The sequence below is a fragment of the Diabrotica virgifera genome, chromosome 7 (assembly GCF_917563875.1).
Source record: "Diabrotica virgifera virgifera chromosome 7, PGI_DIABVI_V3a".
Taxonomy (NCBI): Eukaryota; Metazoa; Arthropoda; class Insecta; order Coleoptera; family Chrysomelidae; genus Diabrotica; species Diabrotica virgifera.
The window spans coordinates 102,872,873-102,900,222 of record NC_065449.1 but is presented as its reverse complement, the minus strand read 5'-3'; the positions used below and the strand labels follow the sequence as shown (position 1 = coordinate 102,900,222).

Sequence of the window (27,350 nt, the reverse complement as noted above, 5' to 3'; positions counted from 1 at the left end):
ATCATGTATATCTGCAAAATTTCAGATTTTAGTTTCTATTACAAAGGAAGTTACGGGCAGCCGAATATTTTTTTATAAAAAATTCATAACTCCCCTCTTATGGGGAATTAAGAAATCTGGCTGATGTCATTCCATTTACCTAGAGGATATCAAAACTACATCAAAAAATAAACAAATTCCTTGGAGCCATTTTTGAGAAAATCTAGTTCAAAATTATGTCAAATTTTGACCCCTTAAATATAGGCAACCCATAACTTTTTCTGAAAAATAATAATCTTCCTCTTAGAGCCCCATCTTTAGGCTATATAACGACTTTTTCAAATTAAACTTATCTTAAACAAGTTTTTAGATAGGTAGAGAAATGTGTCGGGTGGGCAGTCGGCCATTTTGGCCGCCATTTTGAATTTGGAAATGTCAAATTTCGTATTTAGATTAACCTATCAATGAGCTAACTTTGAGTTAAATTTCATTCGTTTCGGTCAAAATTTGCAAAAATGGACCCTAAATAACCCCCCTATTTCGGCCCCCCTTTGAGAGATTTTTTTTAAAAGCTTAGTTTCTCGACAAAATTCTCTTAAACTTACTCATACCGAATTTCATTGAAATCGGTCCGGTAGTTTTTGCTGGGCGGTGGCGACATACGTACGTACATACGTACGTACATACGTACGTACATACTTCCGACATGTTTTTTTTATTTGCTTTTTAGACTCAGGGGGACTCAAAACGTAAAAAAAAGTGAAATCTGAAAAAAAAATTTTTGCACGATCCTATAACTTTATCTATTATACTATACTACGTATATAGTACGATAAAGTAAAAACGAGTCTGTACCGCCATCATTAAGAAGAACAAAAAAATACACTTCCTTCAAATAAACTTTTTTATCCGATGTCTAGATTTTGTGTCATTTTGGAAGTACTAAAATTTTTTATTTCATTAGTATGTAGTTCCAAAATGACACAAAATCTAGGCATCGGATAAAAAAGTTTATTTGAAGAAAGTGTATTTTTTTGTTCTTCTTAATGGCGGTACAGGCTCGTTTTTTTAATATTATATTTAATTACAGAGTAATTTCCACATATAAATATATTTCTCAAATTGGGCTCTGTACCGCCATTCTTTATTATACTACGAATAAGTGTGCCAAATATCTCGAAAAAATATTCAAAATTACAGCCGCAATCTTGGAACGCGTTTTCGCTACCTGTTGATCGCTACTGTTTCCTCTTAACGTGTTTAGTAAGTTAGGGTACTTTTTTTTTATTGATATCTGTTTTAATTTTATAGGTAATGGATTGGGAAAACGACATATTCAAATTGTGTTGTTGGGAATGATCTTATTCTTATCGCATTCTTTAAAAGTGTCAATGTCAGTATGCGTTGTTGCTATGACCGATTCTACAGCTAGTGTTAACAAGAATATACCTGTAAGTATTGTGATTTGACCACCATTTAAACTAACTAGTTTTTGCCAGTTGGTAGTGCAATAACGCAACTATTTTTACCTTTCTATCTATTCTAATACTAAAGGGTAATCTTGCTTTAAGTCGGTATGATTTACCGTTTTCTAGAAAAATCGATTTGAAAATTTTTCGTTTTTTGAATTTGAAATTTTTTTTCAAAAAAACTATTTAAAAGAACGAAAACTGGTACGTTTATTCATATTCCAGAGATAAATTGATTTTAGCTTCACCGATGAGGCATAAGGATGCTGAAATAGCTATATGGAGATGGTGGTCCAACTCTGAATCAAAGATAAACAAAACCTGCCTTGATCTTTTTTATGATTTTATCAATTGCGAATTTCTAGTAACGGTTATAGGCGTCCGTTTTGGGTAGGTCACCGGTTATTTTATAGCTTTATCGGCTTCGTCTTTAATATTTAAGGATTTTTGACACTAGATTATTAAATTATGAGGTACTCTAGTACTAAAAGTTACTCTTGCTTTAAGTCGATAAAATATATCGTTTTATTTTGAATTTTTTTTAAATTATTTTCAAATTCAAAAAACGAAAATTTTTTAAATTGATTTTTCTAGAAAACAGTGCATCCTAACGACTTAAAGCAAGAGTACCTTTTAGTACTAGAATACCTCAGAATTTGATAATCCAGTGTCAAAAATACTGTAGCGGAAGAGAAATCTTGGCCGATCCCCGTATAACAGTAAACACCTCGAGAATGACGTAATCGGATGTGCTAGGCCTCGCCGGAGAATTCTGGAAGGTACGTCACGTAGGCGGAACAAGCCGATAGCTCGAGATGGGAGTCGATTGTTCCAGAATAACAACTGGGTATAAATACGGGCATATTTTGTGAATAAGTTTAGTGTATAAGATAAATTCGTCTGTAACTTATATAAATAAAGTCGTATATAAATTACGAACCGCTAGTTTTATTGTAATTAGAAGTAATTACACTAATCACGCTACAATACTTTAAAGTTAAAGACAAAAATGTTATGCGATTAAATAACCGTTGCCTTACCCAAAACGGACGTCTATGACCAATACTAGAAATTCGCAATTGATAGAGTCGATTTACCTCTGAAAGATAAATAGACGTACCAGTTTCTGTTTTTCTAAATTGAAGCGTTCTGAAGCTATTTTAAAAAACTAATTTCAAGACGCCATCTTTAAAGAACTGTAGCTCTCATAGGAAGCATTTTCATACTATGTAGATGAATTGGGTTAGATTATCTTAAAATTATCTGAGGAATCTCTCCGGTCTTCGTTTGTCTGGAGAGTTTCTGGACACCCTGTATATATATATATATATATATATATATATATATATATATATATATATATATATATATATATATATATATATATATTTATGCACAGATATCAAAGTGAGGTCCTGACATTACGCGCACTTAGTGAGGACCGGTAGAAAACGTAGACATAATCGTTTCAACTCTTCATAGTGACCTTGACAAGTAAATAGCAATTAAAAAATGACGAGTATACACAAAAAAAATTACGTATATGTGCCCCGTATTGTTCAAGTATATTGCCACCCAAGTGAGGCCATTATACGCAGCTATTAAAGTGAGACTGTATATACTTTTTCGTTATGCGCACAAAGTGAGGACAACTTTACGTGTATATTTCCTTACAGCTCATCAAGTGAGGACCATACAGTGTTGTCGATAAATATGAGATTAATCGTTTCTACTGCCTTTTTCTGTATAACACAGTAAGAATTATTATTGTTTCGATGTTTCAGTCACTTGTAGTTATAAGAAGGATGTGGACTCTTTGTTCTTGCTCGTACTGTTTGTTAATTTTATAACATTTTAGTACCTCAGCATTAAATCACGGTAGCCTTATCGGAGACTAGCGTTAATAAAGAAATAATTTTATATTTTTTAATAATTTACGTTAAAGATGGATAATAAAGCAAGAATTTTGAAAATAGCGTTAGTTGAGAACAATAATAATCAAAATGGAGGATACAGTGATAGTTCAGTTATGTGAAATTTATATTGAACTTAACATATAAAAGCCCGACTTTTGATCTAAGGGGAACACAGTTTTTACGGTATATACATATCTGTCATTTGTCAACCCCCTCCCTTCCATTTCCCCCACCCCTTAGTGAATAAGTTTAGTGTATAAGATAAATTCGTCTGTAACTTATATAAATAAAGTCGTATATAAATTACGAACCGTTAGTTTTATTGTAATTAGAAGTAATTACACTAATCACGCTACAGTTGGTGTCAGGTGTGGGGTAAACTTAGTGCGATATAAATAAGTGAATTACAGAGAGACTTTAAAAGACTTTTGGACTTTATTCGTCGGGAATAGTTAAAGTGCGTTGATTGTTCGGTATTCGGAAAGACTTTTAAAAGACATTTTGGAAAGTACGTGTGTGCCGACCAAAGATGTTGCTACGAGAACTTACAGTAAAACAGCTCCGTGAACAGCTAGAGGAACGGGATCTGGACAGCAGTGGGCTCAAGATAGTCCTACAAGAACGACTCGAGGAAGTCCTAACGAAGAACGGAGATGATCCAGAGACGTTCCACTTCCAGTCAGCAGAACAAGCAATCTTATCGAAATTAAAAACTGTTTCTGAAACGATTGATGATACTTCTAAGATAAGCAACGAGAAATTTGAAAGTGTTTCTCAAAAGATCGATGAAACTTCTAGACAGAACAACGAGAAACTTGAAGAAGTTAGTAGAAAAAGCGACGAGAAATTCGAAAATGTTGCTAAAAGATTCGATGAGACTTCTCAAATAATTAAAGAGGTCTGTAGGCAAAACAACGAAAAACTAGAAGAAGTTTGTAAACAGAACAATGAGAAATTTGAAGAAGTTTCTAGAACATTCGATAAGATGCAGAAAAGTGTAGAGACCGTAGAAGAAAAGATCAAACAGCTAGAGAGCAGGATAACCGATACAAAAGTACAACGATCAGTTAATGCAGCAGCGTTAGATCCTTTAGTGAAAGATGAACTACCGAGAGACGAAACGTCGCATAATATGAGATTCAAATTACCACCATTTGATGGAAAGTCCTCTTGGTCCATATATCTTAGACAGTTTGAAGCTATTGCGACCGCCAATCATTGGACCGAACAAGAAAAGGCTGTTTCCTTGACTGCTGCTTTACGAGGTGATGCTGCAGATATATTAAGGTCAATTCCCAAGGGTCAAGAAAATTGTTACCAGACCTTGTTCACTCGTCTAGAAAAACGCTATGGAGATGCCCATCTACAACAAGTATACAAAGCACAACTGCGAAGTAGAAGTCAACGAGCAAGTGAGAATCTGCAAGAATTTGAAGCAGATGTGGCTCGTGTGGTGCGGTTGGCTTATCCAGAGGTGCCAGACAGCGTTTTAGAAGAAATTGCAGTAGATACCTTCGTCAATGGGCTGAAAGATAATGAACTACAGAAAGCTTTACGACTAGCAAGACCGAAAGTTTTAGATGAAGCACTTGCTATTGCATTGGAACACGAAACGGCTAGTCAAACTTCACGAGGCCATAGAGTAAGAACCATTGAAGAAAGTGACGAACACAACGATGAACGTCTGGAGGAAATGATACGGAGAGTATTAAGTAATCAGATACCAAAGAGACGCGAGCCAAGATGTTGGAATTGTGGAGACGTAGGCCACATTCGTCGTAATTGTAAGAAGATCGTACAGCCGTCGGAAAACTAGAGCGGGTCGACACCAAGGGGCAACTGCCGACCTCGAGAACTAGAGCCCCCATAGTAACTGTCAACCTTACGTCCTCCGGTGGAATCCACAACTTATACATCGAAGGTCGTATCAGTAATAGATGTAGATCATTTTTGGTGGATACAGGTGCAACGAGAACTATCGCACGTCCAGATGTAGTACGAGACCATAATAAATTATCACCTGCAACAGTAAAGCTTAGAACAGCGACTGGTGAGCTAATTAATACATATGGCGAGGCTAATATGTCAGTATCCATTGGCCAGACCACAGTTGAACATCAAGTATTAATTGCCGAGATCTCCGACGAGTTCATATTGGGGATGGACGTACTACGAAAAGTGGGGGCAATATTGGATGTTCAAAATGGAGTTCTCAGGATCAACGGTGAAGAGTTGCCCTTTCACGACGACAAAGAAGATGTCATCCGCTTACTAACTACATGCGACGTAACCATACCCGGTAATAGTGAGAAAATTCTGATGACCATGCTTGATGGACACTGCCGAGAGGGAAGTTTAAGGATGGTCGAAGATGTAGAAAATGTCGAGTTCCTAACGGCGAAAACTTTGGTAAAAGTTCGAGATGTCATCCCTGTAAGAGTTATGAATTTAAGGGAAACTGCTATTAAGTTAAGTAGAGGAGCTTTGATCGGACAGTGTGTTTCCGTGGCTTCAATTTGCTCTATGAATACCAATGAGAAATCATCAAAGTCAAAATATCCAAAAGACCTTGTCGAGATGATCATTGAAAGATGCCAAGACCTTGACTATGAACGAACGGAAAAAGTAAGGTCTATGCTGATAGAGTATCAAGATGTTTTTGCTATTGATAAGGATAAGGGCAAAACAAGCATAGTAACGCATAAAATAAATACCGGAGACGCTCAGCCAATCAGACAACGGCCTAGACGACTTCCATTTGCGAAAAGAGATGAAGCCGAAGAGATTATCAAGGATATGGACAAACAAGGGGTAATTGAACCATCGAACAGTCCATGGACATCACCAGTAGTTCTGGTAAAGAAGAAAGATGGTTCAACGCGTTTTTGTATCGACTACCGCTAGCTCAATGCGGTAACAAAAAAAGATAGTTATCCTTTGCCCAGAATAGACGATACATTGGATACTCTCTCCGGTTCTCGTTGGTTTTCCACACTCGATTTAAAAAGTGGATATTGGCAAGTAGACATGGAGCCAGCCGATCGGGAGAAAACCGCATTTTCGATAGGATCAGGGCTTTGGCAGTTTACGGCTATGCCGTTTGGTTTATGTAATGCCCCTGCCACATTTGAAAGATTAATGGAGGCAGTTTTAAGAGGTCTAACATGGAAAACATGCCTGGTTTACTTGGATGATGTAATTGTGGTTGGAAGGTCCTTTGATGAACATGCCAAGAATCTAATAGAAGTCTTTCAACGATTGAGGGCAGCGAACTTGAAGTTAAGTTCGAAGAAATGTCACATGTTTCGACGAGAAGTTAAGTATTTGGGACATATTGTATCGAGTAATGGTGTAACAGCTGATCCTGAAAAGATTGAAGCAATTAAAGATTGGCCAGTACCAAAAGATAAACATGAAATTAGAAGTTTCCTTGGCCTATGTACATATTACCGACGATTTGTCAAAGGATTTGCCAATATCTCCAAGCCCCTAACAAAGTTGACGGAGGAGGGCAAAGAATATACATGGAGTGAAGAGTGCCAAAAAGCTTTCGAACAACTACAAATGGCTCTGATCAGTGCACCGATATTAAGCTACCCGGGACAGGCAGGAAAATTTGTTTTGGATACCGATGCTAGCAACAGTGCTATAGGAGCTGTTCTCTCCCAAATCCAGGACGGACAGGAAAAAGTCATCGCTTATTTCAGCAAAGTCCTGTCGAAACCGGAAAGAAACTATTGCGTTACCAGAAGAGAACTGCTGGGTGTAGTGAAGGCTTGCGAACATTTCCATAAATACTTGTATGGCAGAAAGTTCCTTCTTCGCACCGATCACGCTGCTCTAAAATGGCTCATACAATTCCGTAATCCAGAGGGCCAGATGGCAAGATGGTTAGAACGATTACAAGAATATGATTACGAGATAGAACACAGGGCCGGAAGAGTTCACTCAAATGCTGATGCCCTTTCGAGACGACCATGCAGTGCGAATTGTAATCACTGTGCCAAATTAGAGGAACGATTTTGCCCCGTGAGACGAACCACCGTAATTAATGAGCAATGACAGCCCCAACAGTTACAAGACGCCCAAGAAGATGATCCATGTATAAAAAGAGTATTGGATTGGATGCGGCAAGGTGAGAGACCTAGTTGGCAGAACATTAGTGCATGTAGTCCAGAAGTCAAGGCCTACTGGAGCCAATGGAATTGCCTGGTACTAAAAGATGATCTTCTGTACAGAACCTTTGAGAACGATGATGGTACAGAATCTAAGCTTCAGTTAATTGTACCTAAAAGTAAAGTGTCAGAAGTATTGCGTCAGTTGCATGACGGTACATCAGGTGGACACTTTGGTATTACGAAGACTCTGCAAAAGGTTCGAGAACGGTTCTATTGGGTGAACTGTAAAGATGATGTAAGAAGATGGTGCCGAAAATGTGAACCGTGTGCATCCGGTAATGGTCCGGTTGGTAAAAAGAGAGCACCCATGAGACAGTACAATGTTGGAAGTCCTATGGAAAGAGTAGCTATCGACATTGCAGGTCCATTTCCAGAAACCGATGCTGGAAATAAATACATCCTGGTAGCCATGGATTATTTTACAAAATGGACTGAGGCCTATGCATTACCAAATCAAGAAGCTGCTACCGTTGCAGAGGTACTTGTTAAAGAATTCTTTAGCCGATTTGGTGTTTCCTTGGAGATCCACTCCGACCAAGGGCGAAACTTTGAGTCAGCTCTTTTCCAAAACGTTTGTAAATTGATTGGTGCCAATAAGACCAGAACAACACCCCTGCATCCTCAATCAGATGGGATGGTCGAGAGGATGAACCGAACGATGGGTAAACACTTGTCCAAAGTTGTATCTGAACATCAGCGAGATTGGGACCAACACATTCATTTATTCCTGATGGCCTACCGCTCGGCCGTAAATGAAAGTACAGGTCAAACACCAACCTGCCTGATGTTGGGTCGTGAAGTTCGGTTGCCCTGCGACCTAGAGTTTGGCTGCGGACCTTCCGAGGAACATGTTGCAGGCGAAGACTACGTTGACCGCCTGAAATTACGAATGAACAACATTCATGAACTTGCCCGACAACACATCCAGATAGCCACTGACAGAATGAAAGATCAATATGATTCTCGATGCAAGAATGAAAGCTTCGAAGTAGGTGATCTTGTCTGGCTTTATAATCCGCAACGTCGTCGAGGCTTGTGTCCTAAACTGCAAAGACAATGGGAAGGTCCGTATGAAGTTAAGAAGAAAATAAATGACGTAATATATAGAATTAAGAAGTTGCCAAACGGTAAACCAAAAGTTATTCACATAAATCGTCTTGCACCATATGCTGGCTCAAATGAAACAGAAGAAGCACGAGTCCTCCAACAGGAGATGAAAGATGTCGCACAGCCAAGTTTTAATCAATTTATGTCAAATTACGCAGCGAGAAAGAGTGCTAGATTCGGCGTGACCACAGAAGTTCAGCAAGATCTGTTTGGTGTTCCAGAAAACGTCTCTCTGGCCCACTGTGTTGCCCAAGACCTCGAGATGACTAAAGGAATATCGTCCGTATTCAATAGAAAGTTCGGCCGCCTGGACGAGTTAAGAAATCAGCAGCCTAAAATTGGAAGAGTACTGCGATTGGAAGATGGTCCTCGATCTTTGCTGTATATGGTGACCAGAAAGTCTTATACGGACACGCCAAGCTACGAGAACATATGGCGTGCTCTAACTAATTTGAAGAAAATCGTGTGTAATTATGACATCAAAAATTTGGCTTTACCAAAAATAGGCCATGCAGTAGAAAATCTGGATTGGAAGATTGTGAGAAGCATGCTTGAAGTGGTCTTCAGAGGAACTGGTGTACAAATCACTGTGTGTTGCATGAACCCGAAGATGTCGTACCCTTCAAAGACAGTAGACTGTTATTTCTTCTTGAAGGGTGTATGCAGAGCTGGAGAGTCGTGTAGATTCCGCCATCCTGGGCCTTCATTTAGAGTTGCTGATCGAGACGCTCAGATCTTAAGAGGGGAGCAGTGTAGCGGAAGAGAAATCTTGGCCGATCCCCGTATAACAGTAAACACCTCGAGAATGACGTAATCGGATGTGCTAGGCCTCGCCGGAGAATTCTGGAAGGTACGTCACGTAGGCGGAACAAGCCGATAGCTCGAGATGGGAGTCGATTGTTCCAGAATAACAACTGGGTATAAATACGGGCATATTTTGTGAATAAGTTTAGTGTATAAGATAAATTCGTCTGTAACTTATATAAATAAAGTCGTATATAAATTACGAACCGCTAGTTTTATTGTAATTAGAAGTAATTACACTAATCACGCTACAATACTTTAAAGTTAAAGACAAAAATGTTATGCGATTAAATAACCGTTGCCTTACCCAAAACGGACGTCTATGACCAATACTAGAAATTCGCAATTGATAGAGTCGATTTACCTCTGAAAGATAAATAGACGTACCAGTTTCTGTTTTTCTAAATTGAAGCGTTCTGAAGCTATTTTAAAAAACTAATTTCAAGACGCCATCTTTAAAGAACTGTAGCTCTCATAGGAAGCATTTTCATACTATGTAGATGAATTGGGTTAGATTATCTTAAAATTATCTGAGGAATCTCTCCGGTCTTCGTTTGTCTGGAGAGTTTCTGGACACCCTGTATATATATATATATATATATATATATATATATATATATATATATATATATTTATGCACAGATATCAAAGTGAGGTCCTGACATTACGCGCACTTAGTGAGGACCGGTAGAAAACGTAGACATAATCGTTTCAACTCTTCATAGTGACCTTGACAAGTAAATAGCAATTAAAAAATGACGAGTATACACAAAAAAAATTACGTATATGTGCCCCGTATTGTTCAAGTATATTGCCACCCAAGTGAGGCCATTATACGCAGCTATTAAAGTGAGACTGTATATACTTTTTCGTTATGCGCACAAAGTGAGGACAACTTTACGTGTATATTTCCTTACAGCTCATCAAGTGAGGACCATACAGTGTTGTCGATAAATATGAGATTAATCGTTTCTACTGCCTTTTTCTGTATAACACAGTAAGAATTATTATTGTTTCGATGTTTCAGTCACTTGTAGTTATAAGAAGGATGTGGACTCTTTGTTCTTGCTCGTACTGTTTGTTAATTTTATAACATTTTAGTACCTCAGCATTAAATCACGGTAGCCTTATCGGAGACTAGCGTTAATAAAGAAATAATTTTATATTTTTTAATAATTTACGTTAAAGATGGATAGGAAAGCAAGAATTTTGAAAATAGCGTTAGTTGAGAACAATAATAATCAAAATGGAGGATACAGTGATAGTTCAGTTATGTGAAATTTATATTGAACTTAACATATAAAAGCCCGACTTTTGATCTAAGGGGAACACAGTTTTTACGGTATATACATATCTGTCATTTGTCAACCCCTCCCTTCCATTTCCCCCACCCCTTATTTTTAAATAGGGAATAGGGCGTGTGCTAGCTCATTTAAAAGGATATTCAATTATCTATCCAGTATTATTAACATTGACATAATTATCTATACAGAGTGTATTTTAGTATAGGTACTGTTGCCCCTGTCGATTTTCATTATGAAACGACAATTTTCCAACCTTAATTTTAGTATACAAGATGATTTACTTCATTTAATTAAACTTAATGTACCTTTTTTACTGACTTAATTTTACAGTTATTCCACTAGATGGCAAATACAGTGAATATGTGCATATGTTTTATTTCGAATAATCATTTTAAAATAGTTTTAGTTTTCTATTTTCTCTGAAAATTGTTGCAAGCTTCTTGTTCTTACACTTAAAATCATGTCACTACAAATTTATACGAGACTACATATTAAGAGTATAGAAAGTATTATAATATATGACATACATGCTTTTTTTCATTTATTGAAGATATTTCACCTTATCCTGAAACAATGCAATGTGACCAAGTGTCCTCAACTAAAAAAATATGTCCCACTATTTTGATACTAAATGTATAGTTTGTACTATAAACCGTATTGAAATAGATTGCAACATGTGTGTGTGGTTGGGATATTGACTGCGAAACCTAAGGCTTCATTCGCCTAATCATATTTACCTTTGATTCTTATAACAATAAATAAAATTGATTAATATTTTATATCAATATTATTAGTGTTTTTAAACAATATCAGTATGATATATCAGTATGATATATCAGTATGATATATCAGTATGATAAAGTCAAGATAAACAATACTATAACAGAAAGCTTTGAGGTCAAACAATGACTGCGGCAGGGTGATCCATTATCGTCTATAATGTTTAGCATATTACTAGAAAAGGTTATACAGGAACCAAACATTAATAGAACAGGTCTGATCTACCACAAAAAACATCAGTGCTTGGCATTCGCAGACGATTTGGTAATCTTGGCTAGGAGCAAAATAGAACTTATAGAAACAGTCATGAAACTCGAGGAGAGGGCAGCAACCAAAGGATTGTATATAAATGAAGCAAAAACAAAGTATATGGAATGGACAAATAAGCAATTCGTTCGGGGGCAATACATAACAATGACGACAGCGAAGGGAACACAGTATAAATTCGAAGAAGTTGAGAGATTTGAGTACTTAGGAACTGTCTTCACAAGAGATCCTAACTGTGAAGAAGAAATACAAAAGAGAATTATGTCGGGCAACCGCGCTATATTTGCTTTTAATGGGTTGTTAAGAAGTAAACATATATCACGAAGAGCAAAACTAAGAACTTACAAGACCGTAATAAGGCCGATAGTAACGTATGCTTCTGAAACATGGGTCACAACAAAAAAACATCAAGAGTTGTTATTAGTTTGGGAGAGGAAAATACTGCGCAAAATCTTCGGTGGGAAAAACTTAAATGGACAATGGGTAAGAAGAACAAATAAGGAACTAACTGAGCTCTATCAAGATCCTAACATACTAGCAGTAATTAAGGCGCAAAGACTTAGATGGTTGGACCATGTGCAGAGGATGATTCCATCTAGAATTCCCAGAATGGTACTATCTAGTGCATTGGCAGGGAAAAGACGAAGAGGAAGACCGAAGTCACGATGGAGTAATGGAGTTAGAGAAGATATGAGAAGAATTAACTTAAGGAACTGGGAAACAAAAGCGACTGACAAAAGGGAGTGGAAAAGAATAGTACATCAAGCCATGGGCCTACTAGGCTCGTACTGCTTACATATTATAATATCAGTTTTCTAATATTATCCAGTTCCATATCCAGTTCCGAATCCAGTGGTTATATTTCTTCCGTATTGTTTAGTTTCGCTTCCAGTGATTGTATTTTTTTTCTTGTTTTTTTTTGAAATATTTATTTATTATTTTATTACTATATTTTTTTTATTGTGCTCATAATAGATTGCAACATTGTCTACAGACATGAATGCAGTAACAATAAATAAAAAAATCGGAGATCCACACCCCGGATTTAAAATCGAAACCTCTGCTTTACGAATCCGAGATCCGAGGTGTACCCACTAGGTCACTAGGCTATCGCTCTTAAGACAATATTTTTTCCTGAAACGGGGAACTTCTAAAGCCGGGTCTAGACTATGTAACAAAACATGCTAATAACAAAGTTGTACAACAAATTTGTTGTACAACTTTGTTATGTAACTTGTTATAATATAGCATGAGTATCCAGGCTATATAACAAAAAACAAAACAACAACATGCGCATAAATTTTGCAGCATTTTAGATGGATAGCTGGTAGGTTAGGTACAGTGTTCCCAAACCTACCGAAAATTCGGTAGATCTAACGATTTCGACGCATTGCTACCGATCTAACGAAATATACTAAAATTCTACCTAATTTTATATTCAGATAGAAATCTTTACTTATTCCTAAATCTGAGAAGAAATAAGACACAAACAATTTTTACTAGTGTAAAATGAACATGACAAAACGAATCCTGACCATAATATGCACTAAAAGAAAATCTGGCAATAGAGTAATCTTGTATTTTCTCACTTCATTACTGTTACTTGTCAATTTGTCAACAAGCCAGCAATGCCAACTTCTCATTTTCAGCATTACTAATTATAGCTTTGTTCGTGAAGAGAATCCATGATTGGTTTCTGACTGAAGCGCATGCGCATTTCCGTTTTCGAACGCTTGAAAACGGACTGCGCATGCGCACAAGTCGAAAACCTGTCATGGATTGTGCGAACAAAGCTACTACCGATTTGGCTCCACAATCTAACGAATTTTTGACAGCATTTTACCGATTTTATTTTTTTTCGTTTGGGAACACTGGTTAGGTAGTATATAAAATTGCGTCATATAAGTATGGAGGATCTCTTCATAGCAACAGCAGCTTGTGTAATATTGTGGAGGCGACACCGGCGTGTTAAATTAATATTTTGGATGTGTCCTTCATTAGCAGCTCGAGCAAAATATAGGTAGTGGTACAGCTCTTTTAGCTGATCTGGAAAGAGATAACATAGACCCATCGACAGGAGACATTAAATGTGATGGCAGTTTTAAAAACTTCTTAAGAATAGAAAGTTCTGATTTTGAATTTCTTATAAATGAAATCGGCCATAAAATAGGCAGGAAAGACATTTCGAGATGCAATTCCAATAAGAGAAAGATTAACAGCTATATTATTAGCAAAGTATATTTTTTAAACTTTTTACTCATTGTTTCAGAGAGGAAGTATAACATTTGTGTAAAATTTAATTCCTCAGTATTATCGTCTTCACCTGTTCATGATTGAGTGTCACTGTCTGTTTGAATTGGTGTAGCTGGAGAAGTAGCGGATGTAGGTGTAGTGGACGGAATAGAAAGGCTCAGATATATTGTATGATTGAGTGCCTGTTTGAGTAGCTGATGAAGCAGTCTGCATCTGTGTAGCGAATGAAGTGAATGTTACAGGTTTTATGTCTGAACACTCTGCTCTGTAGAGAATAGTATTTATGTCAAATTTAGAGTTGATTTGCACCGATTTGCTGTTAAGGTTCCGCGTACTGCTTTTCTTTTGTTGGCTTGAGTTATAGGCGTACGTGCATTAGTTTTAACTACAGTTTCTGTATCTATTTTCACTTCTATTTCAGTCTATTCATCGTGTTTTTTATTTGTTTTTTAAATCAATAAATGTAGCTCATCCCATAGCAATCCCATAATACTCGTTACTTACGAAATAGCTCAATTAAATGAGTAGTCAGTTCTTTCGACAATTTCATCGCGTAAATAACCCTACGTGAACAGAGCAAAGAAAAATCTAGCACAATCACTCCAGAATGAACAAGGCGATATGACTCCAACGGTTGCTGCTCGCGTAGGTACTATGCCAGAGAAATGTTTCAATAACATGTTTTTAGGTGTAGATCAGTGCGGTGCGGTTTTATAACTTTCTTTGACGTTTACCGACATCTATTGGATAACATAAAACATGCTATATAACCAGAAAAATGTTATACAACACTGTGTTTTAAAACTTGTTTATTTAAAATTTTGTAACAAGTTACAAAACTTTGTTATTTAACATGTTTTGTTACATAGTCTGGACCCGGCTTAACGGTAACTTCTTATAGGTAATACACTACAATTTCTGAATATTTTTTCTGAAATCTATCGAATGGTACCAAACACGACCCCCACGGAGGTGGGGGGGGGGGGTTACTTTAAAATCTTAAATAGGAACTCCTTTTTTTTATTTCAGATTTGGATTCTTTGCGTAAAAATAAGCAACTTTTATTCGAAACGTTTTTTCTAATTACGGATAGGTGGCGCTATAATCGGAGAAAACGGGTGTTGGAAATGGAAAATTAAATTAAAATATGGAAAGTCCCCACTAAAATGGAAAATTTTACTTAACTTTTTTGGTTTTAGAACCTAATAATCACAACCCAATAGGTCCCCAAAGCGCTCGAGTGACTGCACATTTAGCATACTTTGCTCCCCTACTATATGTATTATAAATAATATGCGAAGTAATTATTAACCCAAACAACCATAATTCAACTTTTATTTACTAATAAAGAACTGGACGAAAGTGTCACATCAGCTTTTATGAAACACATGAATATTTACATAAAAAGGTAAGTGATCTGCTTGAAATCGATATTCCCAAAATCATCTAAAAATTGTTTATACTTGAGTACTTTGAGACTCTTGTATGAAATGTGAATACCGAAATACGATTAGGAATCTCCATTACGTAATTTTTAAATAATACATAATTCTTAGGAAATGAAAGGTATTATACAAACGTGTTAAAAAATACTACCTACTGAAATTTTTTGATGGCAATAAATGATGAATTATTGGTTTATCGAATTTATTTTTAAGGTGATACAGTAGCGATCAACAGGTAGCCAAAACGCGTTCCAAGATTGAGGCTGTAATTTTGAATATTTTTTCGAGATATTTGGCACACGTATTTATAATATAATAAAGAATGGCGGTACAGAGCCCAATTTGAAAAATATATTAATATGTGGAAATTACTCTGTAAATAAATACAATATTAAAAAAACGAGTCTGTACCGCCATTAAGAAGAACAAAAAAATACACTTTCTTCAAATAAACTTTTTTATCAGATGCCTAGATTTTGTGTCATTTTGGAACTACTAATGAAATAAAAAATTTTAGTAGTTCCAAAATGACACAAAATCTAGGCATCGGATAAAAAAGTTTATTTGAAGAAAGTGTATTTTTTTGTTCTTCTTAGTGGCGGTACAGTCTCGTTTTTTTAATATCTATTGTATTTAATTACAGAGTAATTTCCACATATTAATATATTTTTTTAATTTTGCTCTGTACCGCCATTCTTTATTATATTACGAATGCGTGTGCCACATATCTCGAAAAAATATTCAAAATTACAGCCGCAATCTTGGAACGCGTTTTCGCTACCTGTTGATTGCTACTGTTTCCTCTTAAGTAAAATATGTCATTTGGATATTTTTTTAAACTCGATAGATCCTAGGGACATGTCGGTAGATCGGTAGGATCATCACTTTTGGGAGTTTTGGGAATATCCCAATTGACAACGCAATATACACCGACGCCGTCTACAACGAGCGACGAATCAGAGATGCCAGATTGGGGTACTTTCGCCCATTTTTAGGGTAATTTGAAAGTACATGGGAAAATTTTTATAGGTTGAATTGGTTGGGGAATTTTTCGGGAGGAAAATTGAGCAAACTGAATTGCAATATAAATGTATGTAACATATAACATTATATTAACATTATAACCTATCGAGTATATAAGAAGGAAGAGAGACACACCCCGAAAATCTTTTAGAGATAAAATGGACGAAGCAATATTAGAAAAGAAACCTGCAGGACTGGAAAAACAGAAAGAACTGAAAATAACGGTCAAGTGAAATAATACAGGAAAAACTATGGAAATCCAGGGTGGTCAAGAAAAAACGGGATGTTTCTAAATAAATCCGACAAACTTTAAAGGGTAATTCTATATGAAAAAATAATGACAGTTTGCTCTATAAGCGTATGTCAGCAAATACTTCGTTTCCGAGATATGGGGTGTTGACATTTTTCTTACAAACTGACGATTTCTTTATTGTTCTAAAACCGGTTCAGATATGCAAATGAAATTTGATGTGTTTTAAGAGGTAATTATTGCGCATTTTTTGACATAAAATTAATAATTTTATATCTACTGTTGAAATGGTGTGAATTTTTTTAAAGAAAAACATAGTACGCCACTGAGATATTTCAAATAACAAATCATTTTGGAATTACTCGTTCAATTTATGATACATACAAAAATCTATTATTCCTTTTTTTCATACGTCGTTCGTGCCGTTTTTATGCAAAAAGTGAAACATCTTAACGCGTACAAAGTATTCGAAATAAATTTCTATATATTCATATTATGAAAAAGAACTTGTCAATTCTAATTCATATAGATATACCTGGTTTGTTTTTTTTTTATTTCAAATTACACACCCACGGACACACGACAATGTTGATAAAGCAAAGTTTACAGAACAGGAAGACAAAACTATTTAACCATTGAGGCTATAATGACAAGCAGCAGTATAATAATATCACTGACTATTCATAAATTTGTTGATACTTCGTAAATCTGATCTTCGTGTATTTTAAGTATGTATGTATAACATTGTAATACCATAAAAGTGATAGGTATTACCTGACAAATGACCTTTAAAAGCCATAACAATTTTTAGGTTGCATTATTTTTATTAGAGAATTTTTGTGACCTAGAAATAGTTTTCTTATTGTTACAATTATTTAATATTAATTGTCTTAGGAGTAATCTTAGCCCAAAGATAATCTATAAAGTCCAAAAAAATAATGAATGTAAAAAATATTATATTTTTTTTTGTTTAGCTAATGCCTCGACAACTAATGGCCATTGGCATGGTAGGTACGGTAATTTTGAACAGTTAGGTACCTAGTGTCATGTGTAAGTAGTGTGTGTTGAGTAAGTGCCTTGTTACTTTGCAATGTCGACGTCATTGTCTTTGCAAAGAGACGCTAATTGTATCCGAACGTCTGCGGTCCCTCCGGTGAGAACCGATCCCACGAGGACAGAAACTATATTCATTTATTAATTTATAATAAATGAAAAATTTCCGACCCTGGTGAGATTCGAACCCACAACCTTTCGGATTTTTTCGATCCAAAGGCAGGCGCTCTTACCACTGAGCCACGGAGGGGGGTAAATATTATATTTATATATCAGCGTCTCTCAAAATTTGGCGCCCCCAAATTCTGGCGCCCCGGGCGGTCGCCCGGCTCGCCCGCCCCTTTATCCGGCGCTGCTTTAAGGCACTAGTGCTTTAAAATTTTTATGGCACTGCAATTCGTATTGATCGTATAGGCAATTTTGATGTAGGTAATGTCAAAAAAATATAAAAATGGAATGTCAGTCAAGTTCAAGTAAAAGTTTTTGTAGATATTGTCCTGTAATTACGTTTGTAGAAAAAATATTGCATGATATGCCTGTTAAAAAGTGCATTTTTAAGGCACTCATGTGAATTGCAGAACTCGCTGTCGCTCATTCTGCAAACTTTCACATGCATGCCTTAAACGTGTACTTTTAACACTTATATCATAAATAACTATTGAAATACTGATTACAAAAATTTATAGTATTTTAAGCCTTTCTGAGAGCATATGCGCAAAAATTTCGCTCGAATTATTTTTAAATGCGTTCATTTTTTTCGAATACTGAGAAAACCTTAAGTATTTTTAAAAAATTTAAACGCAGAAAGAAATATTACTGTATTATCCATGGTCGAAAGTCCTTGAGAACTTCTATAAATATTTATTTTAATAAGTCACAGGGGTGAAAAAAAATAGTCTGATTTTTAATTTTAAATATATCATTCAAAAGAAACTTTTTGTTCATTATAAGGGACTTTCTGCCCTCGGGAATAATGTAGTCTTCTATTTTGCGTTTAAATTTTTTTAAAATACCTATTATCTCAGGATTCGAAAAAAATAAATGCGTTTAAAAAGAACTCGACCGAAATTTTGCGCCTAGGCTCTCAAAAAGGATTAAAGTATTAAACATTTTTGTACTGTTTGAATTTATGCGACGATTGACGATCCACTGTTTTAAAGATTGGTTGAACAGATGTTGCCAGTTGTATGGTCCTCACTATGTGTATCCTAAGTTATTCAACAGGGCATAGAATATACATGGTTAGAAAATATACGCCAAAGTCAGCGCCTCTATGCGGAAAATCTCTGAACTAAAAATTGATGTGGACCATACAAAGTGAGGTCCCACTTTTTTTTTGTAAAAAAACAATGTTTGCTATCAGTACATGTCTACGAAAAAGTCTTACATTGATTGACTAAGTGAGGTCCGTATATTGGACCTCACTTTGTACAGGACTCACTTCAACCGCAGTTTCTTTTGATATGTGGCTCACTTCATACGCTGGGAGTAAATATATATATATATATATATATATATAAAAGAAGTCAATCTTTGAACACACTCAGTGATCACAAGATACAAAGTTGGTTCACCGACCAATCGTAACAAAATCAAACAAATGACATAGAGAATGTGGAAAAATCCCCTTACGAATAACTCACACATCCACTCTTTCGGGCTGGGAAAAATTTTCTGAATAGAATCAAAGATCCAAACACCAGTTCTCAGAAATGTGTTTCGCCCTCTTCAACCTCCCTGGGCTCATCGGTAAAGATGAGAGGTTGAATATCTTTAGACACATTCCATCAAAAAACAACATCCGAGACATAGACACAACAGGAGCGTATATCTACGCATCATCTGACAATGACAGTCTCAAGTTTTAATTCCCTAATTACTGGTGTTTGGATCTTTGATTCTATTCAGAAAATTTTTCCCAGCCCGAAATAGTGGATGTGTGAGTTATTCGTAAGGGGATTTTTCCACATTCTCTATGTCATTTGTTTATATATATATATATATATATATATATATATATATATATATATATATATATATATATATATATATATATATATATATATATTGTTATGATCTGCTTCTTATTAATTTTATATTAATTATTATTTATTTGATTAATTATTTAATTGTCGCAAATCATACATAAAAAATGAATAAAAAATCTCAGGGTGGCTTTTTATAATATTAAAAATGTCTAAATTATCTTACGTTATACTTATCTTCTCTCGTGGTTTCAGTATCTCTTAGTTGATCCTAACCGGGATAAAATAGGGAAAAGAAATAAAGCAAAATATAAAATAAACATACAGAATTGTCTTTTATTTATCAAAATCGATACTATAAAAACCTATCAAATCTAAAACCTGTGGACACAGATGTCCGAATGAAATTTCTACCATTTAAATTTATTCTAGTTAAAAAAAAACATTTTATCGGTTTGTTCCCGATGACTTTGGTACAACAAAATAAACAAAACCAAATTATGTATTCGCAAGATTAGCTATACTTCCTATCTACTTTCTGAAATATTGGAATTTTAATTCCTACGCTTTTTACTCAAAATTTTAGTTTCCGAACATAAAAATATCTTTCACATAAGTTGACTAACCTTTTGCTTCACTCACTCTGATATCTTCTCGTGACACAAAACAGCTCTCCCTCGTTGACTATGTTAAAGGCTACTCATCAAAGCCCTCTCCGTTCACCAGCTTCAAAACTATCAGCATACCAGCACCAATTCTCCAACGAGCCAAAGCCTCTTTTGACCAGTACTCGATTCACACAAACTCCAAAAATTGTCTGTTCTCCTTCTCACAATAATACAGAATCAAAGAGGTATTTCGTCTCAATTTGATCTGTCTCTCGTTCCACTTTTCAGCACTATCCTCCACTATCAAAAAGCCACTGGTACTTGCTAACTATCTATCCACGAAAACGTCGAACTGCTCCTCAGCGATGCTAATAACATAATGCCTTCTTTTTCAAACTCCCTCAATCATTCAAACCACTTTTCCCCTTACAAATTGCCAAGAATCAGAATCATTTCTCTTTTCCATTCGACAAACAAACAGTCATTCTTTCTAAATTATTCCGATCATCCTAATTACTTTCGGTGAATTCTAGAACATTTTTCTTGGGGTGAAACAAAGATATTAAAATTCCAAACTTTCTTTTAAACCATTTTTCTAGAAAATGATAATTACCTCTACCTGTGGATTCTATAGTTCCCGTAATAAACAATCTTTTTCCATTTTAAACCTAAATACATCGTTCTTTTCACTTTAATTATTCACAAATGTCTTTAATGGTTCATCGGAAAGCTCATTAAAAAAGAAATCCACTTACATCCAAACTAAATTCTAATAAATATTTACAGATCAATATACAGGGTGTATCAAATTTATGTGCCCGCGTTATTTAAAAAAAAATTAATTTAATTTTCATTTTGCCTTTGATTGATAAATTGAAAACACAATAATATATATACAGGGTGGTTCATCTTATTCGCCTCGGTGTCTGTACGGAAAACTACTTGATATTTTTTTAAAATTTCTTCACAGTAATATACAGGGCCATTAATACTACAATCTAAAAATAATGTGAATTATACAGGGTGCTCCAAAAAAGAGTGGTATATCAAAGTCATATTTTTTCTTATGGAATGCCCCATATATGATGACATTATTAAATTGACCTTAAAAAATAAGCTATACTTTCATAAGGGTTCCCTATACTTAAATACTGGGTGTTTTGATTTATTTCGATTTTTATAAAAATGTAAGATTTTAGAAAAAAAATGAATATCTACGAATCTAAGAATCAGTAACAAATTCTTTCTTGGATCTTAATAATATACTGTTTAGCATACCTAAGCAGATGCTTATTGCAACAAATTTTCTTACAGGGTGGTCAAAACATGAGATTCTTCTATTAACAAATTCAAGCTGTAATAACTTATTTAATTTAAATGTCACACCCTGTATCTTACTAGTCTATCGCGTAGAAAATATACTTAGCTTTCAATTTGTATTAGGGTTTCCTATACCTATCTTTTTACAGGGTGGTCAAAATATTAGACTGTTTTATTAACAAATTCAAGCTGTAATAACTTACTTATTTTAAATAGAACACCCTGTATCTTACTAGCCTATCGCGTAGAAAATTTATTTAGCTTTCAATTCTTATTAGGGTTTCCTATATCTATCTCCTTTCATGTGTTAAATATTTAAGGATTTCCTAATTTAAAAGCTTTAAAAATTAGAATTTAGTAAATATGTCGTGGCTACATATGTACAACACATCACCAACACCGGCAAAATACTTAGACATGATACTGACATTAATAAAATTTTCATTGTTATCATGTAATCACACAGAGTGTTGTATTATTTTAGTTGATTTTGGCCTACATGTGACATTGAATAAATATGTTTATATTAAACTGCATACCCTATATTAGATGCCGTATTCTGGAAGATATTTAAATTATATTTCATTTCGTATAAGTATTTTTCATATCTTAAACCAACGGTTATTAAGTAAATTTAAGAACACCACTTTTTGTTTGAATCTTTGAATCGCAATTACAAACAATTAAATGCAATGGCTACTATGACAAAAACGAGCCTATTGTACAGAAATATGTAAAATGGGTATTTACAGAATAACATGGGAATTTACATTTACAGAATAACATGTGTATTGAGAATGTTTACATGGAATGAAGAGATTTTAAATATCTTCAATTATAAAGAATAGTATATCGAGTATGTCATTTAAAATAAGAACACTCTGTGTGATTAAATGATAAAAATATCAATTTTATTAACGAAAGTATTTTGACTAAGATATTTAAGTATATTGCCGGTGTTGGTGATGTGTTGTACATAACCACATCATAGGTACTTAATTATAATTTTTAAAGCTTACAAATTAGGAAATCTTTAAATATTTCAAAAATGAAGGGAGATAGGTATCGGAAACCCTAATAAGAATTGAAAGCAAAGTAAATTTTCTAAGCGGTAGATTAGTAAGATACAGGGTGATCCATTTAAAATAAGTAAGTTATTACAGCTTGAATTTGTTAATAGAACAATCTAATATTTTGACCACCCTGTAAAAGATGGGTATAGGAAACCCTAATATAAATTGAAAGCTAAGTCAATTTTCTACGAGATAGACTAGTAAGATATAGGGTGTTCTATTTAAAATAAGTAAGTTATTACAGCTTGAATTTGCTAATAGAACAATCTCATATTTTGACCAACCTGTAAGAAATTTTGTTGCAGTAAGCATCTGTTTAAGTATGCTAACTAGTCTATTATTAAGATCCAAGAACGAATTTTTTACTGATTCTTAGATTCATAGATATTAATTTTTTTCTAAAACCTTAAATTTTCATAAAAATCGAAATAAATCAAAACACCCCGTATTTAGGTATAGGGAACCCTTATGAAAGTATAGCTTATTTTTTAAGGTCAATTCAGTAATGTCATCAGATACAGGGCATTCCATAAGAAAAAATAAAACTTTGATATACCACTCTTTTTTGGAGCACCCTGTATAATTCATATTATTTTTAGATTGTAGTATTAAAGGCCCTGTATATTTCTGTGAAGAAATTGTTTTAAAATATCAAGTGGTTTTCCGTACAGAGACCGAGGCGAATAAGATGAACCACTCTGTATATATATATATATATATATATATATATATGTATATATATATATATATATATATATATATATATATATATATATATATATATATATATATATATATATATAGATATGCTTTCTGTTGTTTTCCGGGTTTGACTCCGCGTTGAATAATTTTGGTTTTGATAAAAACCATTATTTTGATGACGTTTCGGCAAGATCTCACTTGCCATTGGATCAACAGGATCATCAGGATCAACTACATAAGCGACGGTATCGTGAGTAAAAATTCAGTTTACTTCAAGCAGCAGCGAGAAGCGGAACTACCTGACTTGACAATGGCAAGTGAGATCTTGCCGAAACGTCGTCAAAATAATGGTTTTTATCAAAACCAAAATTATTCAACGCGGAGTCAAACCCGGAAAACAACAGACAGCACATATAGCTCCCGCGGAAACTTCAAGTGTAACATATATATATATATATATATATATATATATATATATATATATATATATATATATATATATATATATATATATATATATATATATATATATATATATAAATATATTTTATGTATAGGGAAAGGCAACAGTTGCGTTTCAACTGATCAACTCCAGTATGTGAGGTTTCAATCCCCCTTATCCTTACATTGCACCCACGTGGGAAGAGTCCTGTGTAGCCCTGGGTAATATCCAGGAATATTTTCAACTCCACAAAATTTTAAGAACAATATATAGAAATTTTTAAAACTTTTTAATATTTAAAGGGTTTTTACCCAAAACATTTTTGTGCGGTTCATGCATGCACAATATTGGCTTTTTTAAACACTGATGATGTATTTTTTAATCCGAAAACGTTCTGTTATGTGATGTAACCCCTTATTTAAGGACTTTTAAATATACATTTTACAAAGGATCTATTATTTTTGTGATTTGTGGTATACAGCCAGCTACAGGCATTTTACTTTCCTCGTGTGTTACAGTTATTTGTTATTCACAATAAACTATTTATGCGTAAACAAGTGGAATTTATATAAAACTGGTTCAAACACATTAATAACCATATTATATAATATTTTTTTAAAGAAAGGTCGGCAACTCAGAGATGGCTTATAAAAAATTTCATTTAGTTATTGTATATAAAATCACAAATCGGAAAATGAATAAGAAGTATGTATTTGAACATTGTTCTTCTTCTTCCTCTTTTTATGTAGACATGGCCTGTTTTTCCTATGTGACTCTATTATAGTAAGTTGTTGTTCCACCGTTTTTGTAGTCTTTGTACTGATCGTCTTTCTATTGGGCAACCATCTTTACTACTACCCCATTTGTTGTTATTCTGCTTATGTTCTCGTTCCATTCTACTCTTCTGATTCTTATTCAGTTCTTGATGTTCTCCACTTTGTATCTTCGTCGTATATCTGTACGTCTAGCTTCGTTCCATAGTGTTTTGCCATTAATTTTCATCTCTGGTGTTTTCATCTCTTAGTGCAGCCATTGAAACTTTTTAGCTCAGAAATTTTTTACTATGAACGATTTATACGAAATTTTGGAATTAGGCTTATCCTACCCTTAACTTTAAAAGTGATATTGACCCGAACTACGTTTTCACCCTGGGGGCGGTTGCTACCCCTTTTCGGTGGTGGAAAATAATTTTTTCAAAATAACCTCAGATATCAGTAGAAGACCTAATTTTAAGCAAAAAATGTTGTATAAAGTTTTTTTAGAAACCCAATAATTTTCAAGTTATTGGCAATTAAAAATTCGGAATTTTCTCACGATTTCCAACAGTTTTTTGCAAATATCTCCAAAAATATGCGTTTAACGATAATATTATGATAAACAAAATTGTAGCAAGTAAAAAAGTGAACAAATTGGTTATTTAAAGAGTGTTCTGAGTGCATTATTAAGCGAGATATTGAAGATCAAAGCCGTTTTTTATTTTGTGTGAAATTTAATCGATGTATTCAATGCCATCTAGCCGAGAGCGAATACATTTTATGCATGATAATGAGAAAGGATTTTTTAGTGCTTAAAATAAGCTTTAAAATGAGTACTGTTAAAAGTCTTTTGTACGTAAAATGAGTGAGCTGTAATGAAAAAAAGAGGAACTTCTAATGGTTTTTTTTAATCAAAGGATTTCATAAGTGCCATTTCCACCAAAATTAAAATTAATCGTATTTCGTCTAGAATTAACTTTAATATAAAAAGTTTGATGGATTCTAGCAGTTTCGCTGCTTTGAAACACATATTTTTTGAAAAAAATCGCGATTTTAAGAAAAAAAAAAATCGAATTTAAAAAAAAACCACCTTCTTTTCATAATATCTCAAAAATAATGAAAGATACGTAAAAACGTGTAATAATAAAAAATAGGTTTTTTCTGACAAAAATTTTGGTTTGTTTGTTTTTCCTGTCACACAAAAATTGACAAAGATATGATTGATGAAAGAGCGCGCGGTAGCGAAATCACAGTCTCTCTCGAGGCTTTTGACCCTTCACCGTTTCAAAATAAAAGGTGTTTCACTACATATTATAATAAAAAAGTTGTAGCTCTTTTAATTACCTTCAAAATGGTTTTTTATAAGTTGTGATAGCTTCAAAATTGAAGTAGTTATGGCCCAAAAACTAAATCATACATATTCAATGTTTTAACTTAGGGGTAGTTTTAAGGGTTAAAGAACTTGAGCATATGATTTTCCAGCATAGCTTTTTCGGGAAAGTGGAACGATATTTAAATCTTTTTTAGTTTATCAAAAGAAATTTTTTATACAATTTTTAATCGAGGGATTAATTTTAAGGGTTGAAAGGGGTTAACATTTAAATAATTAAGATAAAGAACGTAAAATATTATTTACTCTATATTTAAGTCTTCTTGTCAAACCAAATTAATTTTTTGTAAATTTTTTCTATTTAGGGGTTGTTTTTAAGGGTTGAAAGGGGGTTAACAATATGATAATTAAGATAGAGAACGTAAAATATCATTAACTCTATATTTAAATATTTTTATGTCATACTAAATTAATTTTTTGTAAATTTTTCGATTTAGGGGTTGTTTGAAAGGGTTGTACGGTTTTCAAGGGGATGAAAATGAGTTTAACATGAGGTTATTGTGTTAGAAAGCACTTCACAATGCCACTCTTTATTATTAAACACGTTTTCTGGCGATAAAATGGATTAATGTCAATTTTTCCATTAAGGGGTTGTTTTCATCCCTTAAAAATAAAAAACGGAGTTAAAGTAAATGTCACTTTTGAAGTTAAGGGTAAGATAAGTCTAATTCCAAAATCTCATGTACATCGGTTCATAGTAAAAAATTTCGGAGGTAAAAACCTATTTTTCGCTTCAGTGACTGCACTACTCTGGTGTTTTTAGCAATATGTCTATTATTTCTGTGTCGGGTCGTGTTTTGCCACGTTTGTCATATTATTGGGACGATAACTGTTCTGTAAATTCTGCCTTTAATTTCTTTTTTTCAGGTAGTTTTTGTGGTTGTTTGGTACATTATTTTCATTTACATTTTGTAGCTGTTTGAAGTAGGTGCATATATTTTATATTATGATGTCTCAGGTTGATACTGAAATATTAATAACATTAATTGAAGCGAGACCTGTTCTTTGGGACAAAACAATAGAAATATATAAAGATAGAAACTTGACGAGAAATGCTTGGAATGGTGTAGGTATGCCATGCACTTAACATTGAATTTAATGAATTAGGCGATAAAGAAAAAAACACATTTGTTAAGTACAGCAAAATTACTTATATGTTACTGATAACAACAGTAATTAAAACTGCTAAGTATATTTTAATAAACGTTATTTTACATAGTTGCAATTAACGTTGAGTATAGAGGGTG

At 34.1% G+C, this 27,350-nt stretch overlaps 1 protein-coding gene across 2 annotated transcripts in view; it reads left to right on the top strand.

Annotated features, from left to right (window-relative positions):
* LOC126887899 (putative inorganic phosphate cotransporter) overlaps nucleotides 1-27,350 on the top strand; it is a 98,542-nt gene that overhangs the window by 8,965 nt on the left and 62,227 nt on the right. For both annotated transcript variants that reach the window (XM_050655794.1, XM_050655793.1), the window contains exon 2: nucleotides 1,291-1,430. In XM_050655794.1, the coding sequence (XP_050511751.1) occupies nucleotides 1,291-1,430 (140 nt within the window). The remainder of the gene's footprint in view (nucleotides 1-1,290; nucleotides 1,431-27,350) is intronic.